This window comes from Lissotriton vulgaris, chromosome 7 (genome assembly GCF_964263255.1).
Source record: "Lissotriton vulgaris chromosome 7, aLisVul1.2, whole genome shotgun sequence".
NCBI classification, from domain to species: domain Eukaryota; kingdom Metazoa; phylum Chordata; class Amphibia; order Caudata; family Salamandridae; genus Lissotriton; species Lissotriton vulgaris.
In genome coordinates this window covers 1,742,212,848-1,742,225,745 of record NC_141695.1, presented here as the reverse complement: position 1 = coordinate 1,742,225,745, position 12,898 = coordinate 1,742,212,848, and the positions used below count along the sequence as shown (strand labels likewise).

The following is a 12,898-nucleotide window of genomic DNA, read 5'->3' as shown; positions in this document are numbered from 1 at the left end:
GCCGCACTTCATGGCCATTTACATATGTAAAAAAACTACAAAGCACTCACTTGGCACAGGCAGTCACTTCCACTTGCTCATCCATAATGGTGATGGACTTGGGCATCTGGACTGTGACTTCGAATTTTGGTAAAACTGAAATGTTAAAGAGATGCAGGTGTCAGTCCAGCTGGTGCAGCTTCTAAAAGGAAGTCATATACATCAATGAATGAGCCCGGCACTGCCCCGTTCTCCTCAGCGCACTCAAATTAAGTAACCTCCTCTGTGTACTCCAGTGTTCTTGGCGTGATCCTCCCACTACAGTACAGAGTAGTATGCTCCTCTTCACCACTCTAATTCCTACATTTAATTATAAGGGGATTTTTTCCCTACTCCTATAGACCCTAGTCTTTCTGCAGTCCTCCTATTCCATTGTACCATAGTGGCATCTTTCTGCATTTGTCTTATTTCTGTAAACCTTAGTGTTCCCTTTCTGCACTTCTTTAATTCCATTAAACCCTCTTTCTGCACTCCTCTTATTTCTATGCACCTTAGTATTCTCTTTCTGCTCTCTTCCTTTCCCTATGTCCCTGAGTGTTCTCTTTCTGCACTCCTTCTATTCATATGTACCATACTGTTGTCTTTCCGCACTCCTCTTATTTCTATATACCATATTGTTATATTTCTGCACTTCTCCTATTTATATACACCTTAGTGTTCTCTTTCTGCATTTCTCCTATTCCCACATGCTTTAGAGTTCTCTTTCTGAACTCATCTCATTCCTATGTACCTTACTGTTCTCTTTCTGCACTTCTCGCATTTCTACATACCTTAGTGTTCTCTATCCACACTCCTCCTGTTTCTCTACATTTTAATGTTCTGTTTGTGTCTTCCTTAGGTTTCTATGTGCCTTAGTGTTCTCTTTCTACATTTCTCCAATTCCTATCTACCGTAGTGTTCTCTTTCTGCACTCCTCCCATTCCTATGTACTGTAGTATTCTCTTTCTCCACTCCCCCTATTCCTTAGTACCTTAGTTTACTCTTCCCACATGGTGCCTATTTCTATATATCTTAGTGTTCTCTTTCTGTGCTCCTTTAGTTTCCATGTACCTTAGTATTCTCTTTCTGCACTCCTTCCATTCCTATGTAGAGTAGTGTTTGCTTTCTGCACTCCTACCTTCCCTATGTATCTTAGTGTTCTCTTTCTACATTCTTCCGACTGTTTGCATGCAGGACAGTATTTTCTTTCTACACTCCTTTGATTCCATTGTACTACAGTGTTCTCTTTCCGCAATCCTCTTATTTCTATGCACCTTAGTGTTTTCTTTCTGCACTCCTCCTATTCCATTGTACAGTAGTGTTCTTATTCCACAATCCTCTTATTGCTATATTACTTGGTGTTCTCTTTCTGCACTTCTCCTATTCCATGGTACAGTAGTGTTCTCTTTCCGCACTCCTCATTTCTATACACGTTAGTGTTCTCTTTCTGCACTCCTCCTATTTCATTGTACAGTGGTGTTCTCTTTCCACAATCTTCTTATTATTTCTATATACCTTAGTGTTCTCTTTCTTCACTTCTCCTATTCTATTGTACAGTAGTGTTCTCTTTCCACAATCCTCTTATTTCTATACACCTTAGTGTTCTCTTTCTGCACTTCTCCTATTCTATTGTACAGTAGTGTTCTCTTTCCACAATCCTCTTATTTCTATACACCTTAGTGTTCTCTTTCTGCACTCCTCCTATTACATTGTACAGTAGTGTTCTCATTCCACAATCCTCTTATTTCTATATTCCGTAGTGTTCTCTTTCTGCACTCCGACTATTCCATTGTACAGTAGTGTTTTTTTTTCCACAATCCTCTTATTTCTATATACCTTGGTGTTCTCTTTCTGCACTTCTCCTATTCCATTGTACAGTAATGTTCCCTTTCCACAATTCTTTTATTTCTATACACCTTAGTGTTCTCTTTCTGCTCTTCTCCTATTCCATTGTACTGTTGTGTTTAATTGCTGAATTCCTCTTATTTCTATACACCTTGATGTTTTCTTTCTGCATTCCTCTTATTTCTACACATCTTATTGTTCTCTTTCTGCACTCCTCCTATTCCTATGCCCCATAGTGTTCGCCTTCTGCACTTCTGCTATTCATACGTACTGTACTGTGCTGTTCTCTTTCTGCACTCCTTTCATTCCTATGTACCTTAGTGTTCTCTTTCTGCACTTCTCTGACTGTTTCCATGTACCTTAGTATTGTCCTGCATTCCTCTTACTTCTACACACCTTAGTGTTCTCTTTCTGCACTTCTCCTATTCCTATGTCCCATAGTGTTCTCTTTTTGCACTCCTCTTATTTCTATGTACCATATTGTTATCTTCCTGCACTTCTGCTATTCCTATGTAGCATATGGGTCTCTTTCTGCACTTCTCCTAGCGCTACACACCTTAGCTGTCTCTTTCTGTACTCGTCCTGTTCCTATGTACCTTAGAGTTCTGTTTCTGCACTCATCCCATTCCTATGTACCTTAGTGTTCTCATTCTGCATGCCTCCCTTTCCTATATACCTTAGTGTTCTCTTTTCGGACACCTCCTGTGTCTATACATTTTAGTGTTCTCTTTGTGTGCTCCTTATGCTTCTAAGGGCCAGATGTCAGATTTACATTTCATTTACCGCCTCGCAATTTGCAACACATTGCGAGTCGCAAATTGCAAGGCGCTAAATGAAATGTACAGCAGTGTGTTTACCCTGTTTTGCGATTCCCAAAGGGGTCGCAAATTGCGAGGCTCATTAATATTAATGAGCCTCTCGCAATTTGCGAGCCCACTCTGAATGCCAGCCCTCCCAGGGATGGTGGCCTGTTAGGCTCCGCAGACCACCATGTCAGGGACTGCTTTTTAATTGCAGCAGCTTTTTTTAATTGCAGCCCCTATTCCGTAAAGGAAAACGGGGCGCATTAAAAAAAAAAAATGAAACGTTTTCATATCATTTAAGGGCAGGCAGTGGTCCCTAAAAAATTATTTTACATGCATTTACAAAAGGGAAGGGGTCCCCTGGGGATCCCTTCCTCTTGACAAATGCATTACCGCCTACTTGAAGTAGGTGGTAATTGCGATTTATTTACGACCGCAATTGTGGTCGCAAAATATTAGTACATTGTTTTGAGACTCGCTATTTGGCAGGGAATGCCCCTAGGCTAAATAGGGGCTATGTACATGGCTATGTACATGGCCCAATATGTTTTTGCATGCGCAAACGGGTTCGCAAACCTGTTTGGGCATGTAAAAACGGGTCGTACATCGGGCCCTATCTGTCTTAGTGTTCTTTTTCTACACTCCTCCAACTCCTATGTACTGTTGTGTTCTCTTTCTGTGCTCCCCCTATTCCTTTGTACCTAAGTGTACTCTATCTGCACAACATCTATTTCTATACCTCTTAGTGTTCTGTTTCTGCTCTTCGTAAGTTTCTATGTACCTTAGTTTTATCTTTCTACACAGCTCCAATTGTTTCTATGTACCTTAGTGTTCTCTTTCTACACTCCTCTGATTCCTATGTGCGTAGTGTTCACTTTCTGAACTCTTTCCATTTTTATGTACTTTAGTTCTCTCTTTCTGCACACTAGATGTCCAAACAAACCTTATTGTTTTCTTACAGCACTCCCGTGGTTTTCCTTTGTACCTTAGTGCTCTTTTTGTGCACTCCTCCTATTCCTATGTACCATATTGTTCTCATTCTGTGCTCCTATTATTTCTGTGTACCTTAGTATTTTTATTTTGCACTCTTACTATATCTATGTAACTTACTATTGTCTTTCTGCACTTCCCCATCCAGCTAGAACCTGGTGTTCTCTTTCTGCACTCCTCCTGATCCTTTGTACCTTAGTGTTTTCTTTCTGCTCTGCATACATTTTTATGTACCTTAGTGTTTTCTTTGTAAACTCCTCCACTTCCTATGTATCTTAGTCATCTCTTTCTACACTGCTCCCATTCCCATGTACTTATACATTAGTATTTGCTTTCTGGACTCCTCATACTCCAACAAATCTTTGTGTTATTTTTCTACCTCCATCTATATTTGTGTGTACATTAGTGTTATCCTAATACCCTCCTCACATTCCTATGTACCTTAGTATTCTGTTACTGCATGTCTCATATGCCTTTGTAGCTTAACATTATTTTACCACATTCATCAAATCCCTGTATACCATTTTAATCATAATTAATTATTTTCCTCAGCATGTACAGAAAGTCATTCAAGGCAACAACACTTCTCAATGCAAACCAACATATATAGTAAGGTATAAAGTTACAATGATACAGGTAATACAATAAATACCTTTTTATAGGTTTACATTCAAGTACTATCAGATAGTTTCTTCAGAAATCTTGGATGCTGTTATTGTTGGAAAATCCATTAAACATTCAAAGAAAACATAAACCATGACACGCTAATAGGATAACAGTTATGAATCACTACGTCTGTCCTCTCATACCTAAGACAAGAGTAGTCGTCCCTGGTGGGAGGGCGCTCACTTTTGCCCTAGGAGGGGGTCAAAGGAACAGAGAAGAAGGTTGAAGGATATTGAGAATATGAGTTCCTAGAGCTTCCCGAGTTCTTCTGAGTCCCAGGCAGGCATCCACCCTGGCCAATCCAAGACTACAGTGTTCAAGAAAGAGTCCTCAATCATTTCTTCTGGGCACCCACACTTGACCCAGCTTGAATCAGGGTAGCGTGTTGTGTTTCTAGTTGTTGCAGCATTGCGAGCACTCAGCAAGCATGTTGTCATTTGTGCTGTGGGCATGCAATGAGTTCCCTCCATCGTTGTGCTATAGGTTATTTGTGCAGTCCTCTTACTTCTTCAGCATACTATGACTGATGGTCAGCTGCACCCAATGCATCAATGCTCTCTACCATTTGGCCAGAGGGGGGCGCTGCGCTCATTCATGCTATAGTTATAGTACTTCGGCCAGCAAAAGTGCCAGATCCACTGGCCGACTCAATGTCTAACTTGCCTTAGGTCTTTTAAATAAGCCCAGCAGGCAGGTCTCAGGGGAATGGAAGCCATGCATCTCAATGGCAATGGCGAGAGTACCAGCCACATGCCCCCAATATTGGGCGAGACATGTGCAGGACCATAGAATGTGGAAAAAAATCAGCATCTGGGGCCATATGCCTTTGACAATGTGCAGCGGCATTAGGGAAGGTCTTACCTATTCTAGCATGAGTAGAGTATGCTCTATGTAAGGCATAACACTTTAGTGTTCTTTTTCTGCACTCTTTCCATTCTTGTGCCATAATGGCATCTTGCTGCACTCCTCCCATTCATGTAAACGTACTGTTTTCTTTCTGCATTGTTTCCATTCAAACATACCTTAGTGCTCTCTTTCTGCACCTGACTCTTTCCAACTTACGTAAATGCTCTCTTTTTGCTCTCTTCCCAGTCCTATATGCCTTTGTAGGCGCTTTCTGCACGCCTCCTTTTGTGATAAAACTTAGTATGTTCTTTCTGCACTCCTCTGTTTCTGATATACCTTGGTGTTGCGGCCCCACACTCCTCTAAATCATATTTACCTTAATGTTTTTTTCTGCGCTCCGCCTCTTCTTATGTACCTCAATGTTCTCCTCCTTCACTCCTGCCATTCCTATGCATCTTAGTGTTTTCTACCACACTTGTCACATTCCCATATACATTAGTGATCTAGTACCACACTCCTCCCATTCCTATGTGCTTTAGTGTTCTCTTTCTTCACTCCTTGCATTCCAGGATACCGTGGTGTTCTCTTTCTTCACTCTTCACGTTACTTAATAGCATAGTTTTCCCTTTCATATATCTCCCATTCATATTTATGTGAGTGTTCGGTTTCTATACTGCTCCCATTTCAAAATATTTTAGTGTTCCTTTCTGCTGGCATCCCACTCATATATTCCTTTGTATGCACCTTCTGCACTCCTCCTTTTAAATAAACCTTAATATGCCTTAACTGCACTTGTCACATGCCAATATGCCTTGGTGGTGTCTTTATCCATTCCTTTGATTCCTATTTACCTTAGTGTTCTCTTTCTGTATGCCACTCATTCCTATTTACCTTAAGGCCCAATTTAGAGTTTGGCTAAGAGAGTGGTCTGTGGCAAAGGTGACAGAGACCCCTCTCCTCCAATCTGAAAGTCAGCCCACAACATGTGCACCTGCAGTATGTCGATGGAAAAGACTACTCACTCCACCTCTGCCACAGACGTACACCTCTGACGGCCCAATTGAGTAAGGGCCATCGGAGGATTCGCCATTTGTCCACCAGCCTATTTAGAGCAGGCAAACACATGGCACATTTTCACTCCTAGACATTGTGGTAAACTTCCTTAGTGTAGGAATAATTGCCTTTTTTTATTTAAAAAAAACCAACAAAATCCCACTTTGGGATTTTGTTTTTAAGGATTAAATAAATGGAGAGTTTTCCATACAGCTTCCTTCATGTTGATGGAGCTGTCTGTCAATCTTTCAATGCATTGATAGGACCCATCTTGACGATGGCTGCTGCCAATGCAGGTGGTGTTCACTGGAATGGCTAATATCTGTAGATTCGGAGGATGTCTATTTCCTCTGCTAGGGTTGTTTTCCCTGGCTCCTTGCAGTCCAGGAGATCAGGTGTTTATGCACTCATTCAAATTGTATATACCATAATGTTCACTCAATCCATGCCTCATACTCATTTATGCCTTTGTGTTCCCTTCCTACACGCCTCTCTTTACTACAAGCTTTAGTGTTTTCTATTTCTTCCCAATTCCCATTCTAAGAAACTTTTGTGTACTCTTTTGCCTGCCACTAATTCCAAGATATTTAGTGTACACTTTATGCTCTGAATTCTTATATGCCTTAGTGTGCTCTCACTGCACTCATCCTATTCCATTATGACATAGTATGCTTTGTATGCACCTCATCTATTCCTGCGTACCGTATGTTTTATTATCCCACTCCAACCTTAGTGGTTTTTTACAACACTCCACCTTTCTATACACCTTTACGTGCCTCCAATTCCAATATACTTTAGTGTTCACTTTAAGCACTGCTTCTATTCCTAAATGCTGTAATGTACCCATTCAGCACTCCTCCTAGTCTGATACCATAATGTTCTCTTTCCTGAGTAATCCTGTTGTGAAAGACCATAGTGTTCTCTAGTAGCTCTTCTTTTTTCATATGCACCCTAGTGTCCATGCTACTTCTCTTCCCATTTACTTTAGTGTGCACTTATGACACTCCCCTTTTCTTTATACCTTGGTGTTCTCTCCTTGCACTCTTCTCCTTTATGTATAAAATCACTTCACAGTTCCCTTACTGCACAATTTTCTTCTTCTTGAGAGGGAACTCACCATACCTTTCTCATCTGTCTCGGTGTAAATGCTATTTTCTGGTTCTCCTCAGATTTATTGCTACCTATCGTTTGCTCTCCCCTTTTGCTAACTGTACTCTTTGATCTGCAGTTCTCTTGCCATTCGTTTGCCATCAGTTGCCACCTTAAAGGTTTCTTTCCAAGTCCCAGTACACTCTATGTACTTTAAAAGTCTCTTACTGTGTTCTTCTCAGCTCTTTCTTCCATTGAATTTCTCTTCCATACTCGAGGCATAGTTTAATTCCTAAGTGAGTTCTATAACCCAATACTGTTATCTATAACTCAGCTTTCTTACTGTACTCTTGCATTTTATTTCTACTCCAGTGCTCTTATAACATGCTTTTCCTGCCTCTATATTCTTCAAAGTTCTCTTAGGTTCTCACCCATCTCTCTACTACCAAGCATTCTGTTACCAAACTGCCCCATCTGTGTACAACTCTAATCTCTCTTATGATTCTTGGTTATCTCTATATTGCCACGAGGTGTCTTATTTCCTCCTCCAATTCCCATGTAGCTCAGCGTTCTCGATTGGTTCTCCCCTATCTTCATCTATTCCATCGGTGGGCAGAAGTCGTGAAGTTTCTCTCTGTGGAATTCCATAGAGTTACATAAAAACTCAGCGAGATTCCGTGTAGTTCCACCAACAGGTTGAAAGTATGGCGCTTGCACTGCTGTTTAACGCCGGTAGCGCGAGCAGCGCTGAAAATCAGTGTGAGGGGCACCATGTGTTCCGCAAGATTGAGCGGAAATTCAAGTTGATTTTGCTGCAACTCAAGTAGAAAATCTATCCCAAACAGCAGCAAATCTACTCAAACAGCAGCTCTGTGACCACGACCACCCATGTTGGAAAATCGTGCTAAGGGACACCAAGGGCCAGATGTACGTAAATTAGATTTACCAATTTTTAATTACCGAATTTTACCGATTCGGTAATTAAAAATCGGTAAATCTAAAGTGTGGATCTGTAGGTATATCCAGATGTTGAAATACCGAATCTTTAACAATCGGTATTTACCGATTCTGTAAATACAGAATCGGTAATGCCCATTCATTCCTATGGGCTTCAAAGCCCATAGGAATGAATGGGCATTACCGATTCGGTATTTACCGAATCGGTAAATACCGATTCACACAAGGGTGCAGGGGGTGTCACTTTGACACCCTCTGGCACCCCCAAAACAGGCACGGGTGCCATGTGGCAGGCATACCTGCCCTAAGGCCAGGTCTGCCTGTCACATGGCTAGGTGTGCATGCACACATGTGCATGCACACCTGAATCGGTATTTTACCATCAAATTGGATTTGATGGTAAAATACCGATTAGTTAAAGCTCCTGGGACTCTTAAGAGTCCCACCTACATCGGAGAATTACCGAATCGGTAAAAATACCGATTCGGTATTTTACAGAATCGGTAAATTTACCGATTCGGTAAATTTACCGATTCTGTAAAATTGTGCCCCTACATACCATTTCAGGTATACCGGTCGGTAACGGCCGAAAATACCGATTTTCGGCCGTTACCGACCGACCTACATCGGGCCCCAAATCTTTCTGACCAGCTTGAACTTTGTGAGCCTTGCAGGAGAAAGATTCTTCCATGTGGTGACTGCACAATTTGGCCAGAACTCTGCGTTAAAATGTAACACAGAGAGACCACACTTCCGGCAATCCCACGAGCGGAACAAAACATTCTACCCACCCCTAATCTATTCTCATACTCCTCCAATCTCTATGGGCCCGATTCACAGAACTAACTTAAGACAAAATCCTAAAATTACTACTTTTGGTATTCACAGAAGTTAGGATTTTGTCTTAAGTCTATGTTAAGACAAACTTAAGACAAAATCCTAACTTCTGTGAATACCAAAAGTAGTAAGTTTAGGATTTTGTCTTAAGTTAGTTCTGTGAATCGGGCCCTATGAACGGCAGTATTATCCTGACAGTCTCACGCATTTCTGTTTAACTCTGATTTCTCTTACCATACATTTCCATTGTATGTATGTCTCACTCTTCTCTTATGGCTCTCATCCTTTCTCCGCAGCTCACATTTCCGTCACCGCATGCCACCCTCCTCTATCAGTGTTCTGAAACAGTGCCGCCCATCTCTTTGTAACTCAGGGCTCCCTTATACTCCCCCATATCTCCATATTAATTAGGGATCTCTTAAGACCATCTCTAATATCTATATCACTCCTGGTACAATCACTGCATTCCTCTGGCTTCTTTATGCCACTGAGTTTCCCTATGGTGCTCACCCATCTCTTTCACTAGAACCCAAAGGTTTCTTACTATATGCCCCACCTAAACTTTTCCCAACGTTCTCTTATCATTCTCATGTTTCTCTCTATCACTCAGAGTTCTATTTCTATGTGCTTTCATCTTCTATACTACTTAGTGTTATCCCATTCGTCTTGCCCATGTCTATGTGGCTCAGAGTTCTTTTACTGTTCTCCAATTGCCTTCATATATCTTAATGTTCTCTAATGGTTATCACCCTTATCTCTGTTACTCAGAGTTATCCAACAACATTCCTCCTGCCTTTATGTTCTTCAGTTATGTTATTCAACATCCAAGATTTCTCTTATTATATGCCTCTAAATTTTACCTACCTATGTGTTTTCTCACCATTTTCTTCTTATCTCTTGATCTCTCTGAATTCTGTTGTCATGTTCTTTCATCATCTGCATGCAATAGCATATTCATATCATGCTTGCCGACCTGTACCTCCCATGTCTCCTCCCACCTCTATATTCCTGGTGTCTGTATCTGTAGCTCAGAGTTCTCTGATCCTGCTGCTCCCACCTCTAAATGTTTCTCTGGTATCTTGTAGTTCTTAGTCATCTCTCTGTTACTCAGTTCTATTATCATATTGCTTGCACCTATACATATTTTAGTGTTCTGTTCTGATTCCTGCTCATCTCTTTGTAACTCAGAGCTTTCCTATCATAGTGTTTCTAGCTACATATACGTTAGTGTTCTCTGCTGCTTCTTGCTCCTCTCTCTGTACCTCAGAGTTTGTTTGATATACTGCTCCCACCTCCATGCGCTGTAGCGTTCTCTTATGGTTCTTACATCGCCTTTTGTAACTAAGAGTTCTCCTACTATACTGGTCCCACCTTCGTGCTCCTTAGGGGCAGATTTACAAGAAACTGACACATCTGTACAGATGCGTCAGTTTCCCTACACCTCCTTGCGAAACCCTTGCGCCACCATGGATGCGCCATATTGTAAATACGGTGCATTCATGGTGGTTGAAGGATTGACATTTGCATCGAAAATTCTGACGCATCTGTTGCTGCAAAAGTCATGCATTGCTGGAGTTGTGTTACAAGCATGACGCAACCCCAGCAATGCATTTGGCGGCCTATTCCCAATACACTGAGTCACTCCTTATGCCCTCTCCAAGCAGGAGTAGGGGCAGATTTACAAGAAACTGGCACATCGGTACAGATTTGTCAGTTTCCATGCACCTCCTTGTGAAACCTTTGCCCTACCATGGATGTGCCGTATTTACAATACGGCGCACCATGGCTCAAGGATTCACAGATGCGTGAGAAATTCTGGCGCATCTGTTGGCCCAAAAGTCACACATTGCTGGAGTCATGTCGCAAGCACGACGCAACTCCAGCAATGCATTGGGAGGCCTATTCCCAATACACTGCGTCACTCCTTATGCCTGCTCCAAGCACGTGTAGGGTTTTGACACAGTGGCGTCCTAGAAGTGGTGCAGTGAAATCTTGTAGATTTCACTGCATCACTTCTACAAGGCTTTCCTGCGTGGGAACACCCACCCTACATACATTATACCTGACCCAGAAATAATATGGCGCAAGGCTTTTCAAGATGAAGTATCTCCCTAGATGCATCACATTGTAAATGGGCCGCAACGTGCGCATTGTTTACGCCACTTCTACATCACAAAAAGTGGCGCAAAGGCAGCACAAAACTGTCACAAGGGGCTTGTAAATCTGCCCTGTAGGGTTTTGATGCAGTGGCGTCCTAGAAGTGACGCAATTAAATCTTGTAGATTTCACTGCAACACTTCTACGAGGCTTTCCTGCATGTGAATGCCCACTCTGCATACATTATACCTGACACAGGTATAATGTGGCGCAGGGCTTTACAAGGTGACGCATCTTCCTAGGTGCGTCACATTGTAAATGGGCTTCAATGTGGTGCATTGTTTTTGCCACTGCTGCGTCATATAAAGTGATGCAACAGCAGTGCAAAAGTGTCGCTAGGGGCTTCCAAATCTGCCCCTAACAGTTCTCCTAATATTCTGTACTCACCTCAACATTCCACAGTGTTTTCTTGTGGTTCTTGCTCACCACCTCTTATCCTAATCCTGTCGTCATCGATAAACCTCACTGTGTGCTTACAGTTCTTGCACAACCCCATATAACAAAGTTTTCTTACCATATTCTTCCACAGTGAACACATGCTCCACAGTAGATCCTCGTTTCCTCTGAACGCCCACTTTGTATGTTCCCTGTAGAGGTTCTGAAGCCAAAGGGTATGAGAGTTGGACGAGTCCTCCCTCTGTTACTATGTCCCGCCACTGTCCCACGCGGTTCCTCTGCGGATCCTAAAAGGAGGGCAATGCTAGATTAGGGTGCAAAAGACCGTAAACGTATTAGACATGATGAGTCCTGACCTGGAGCTCGTGCCCCCCTGGGATTTGCACTAGTTCACATTGAGTTTCTAAGATTGCCACAGTGATCCTGGCCTGGATCTTGTGCTCCTATGGAATGGACACATCGTATATGATGCTCCTGAGTATGTATTGGTGGGGCTGCCGCTGAGTGCAAAGGCAATGCTGTCTTCAGAGAAATCATTGCATAAAGTGACACAGTGGGATGAAATAAATGCAATATTAACATCTTACCTCAATGTATACCACAGGGAACTGGAAATCAAAAAAGAAAGGGAAAGGAAAACATGTGTTATAATCCACTAATTGGGAGGAAGTAGTACATTTGAATAGGTTCTCACTCTTCTACACAACACATGCCCTATACACTTCAGTGGAGTTGGGCCATGTACCCTTCCATGCTGTTACACTCATTTCCACCTCTACGGACTCAAGCATTCACGGGCATTCTCCACAAAGTGGACCGCTCACACTAGAATGGAGTTTCACTAATGTGTAAAGTGTTGGAGCATGGTCTTGTCCAATCAATCAGGCTTCTGCCCTTGCCCTTTCCAGAAGTGTCACTAACTCCTCCATCTGTGGTCCACTTACTCAAAGAAGTCTCACTGACCTCGCACAGTCAGTTTCTCTCATCACTGGCCCAGACCCCATAATGATGGTGTCCTCTCTTCTGTCCTATGTCACTGATGTCAAATCCAGTATAAAACCAACATCTGACAAATTTGAGAAGAGTCCTGTCTCTGACAGATACCCTGTCACACAATGCTTCACTTTTCCTACAGTTCTCCTAGAGTTCCCATAGTGAGAGTGAAAAACAACAGTCACTGCGGAAGATCAGTTTAAATTTAGGAAACTGAAATTTTACTTGATAAGAGCTACGGCGCAACC

General features: G+C 42.1%; 1 protein-coding gene across 2 annotated transcripts in view; it reads right to left on the bottom strand.

The window, feature by feature from the left end:
- Positions 1-12,898, bottom strand: part of LOC147706549 (alpha-2-macroglobulin-like) — a 163,197-nt gene that overhangs the window by 106,574 nt on the left and 43,725 nt on the right. For both annotated transcript variants that reach the window (XM_086933016.1, XM_086933014.1), the window contains 3 exons: positions 12,245-12,265; positions 11,776-11,944; positions 51-135 (listed from right to left, as the gene is read on the bottom strand). In XM_086933016.1, the coding sequence (XP_086789142.1) occupies positions 51-135; positions 11,776-11,944; positions 12,245-12,265 (275 nt within the window). The remainder of the gene's footprint in view (positions 1-50; positions 136-11,775; positions 11,945-12,244; positions 12,266-12,898) is intronic.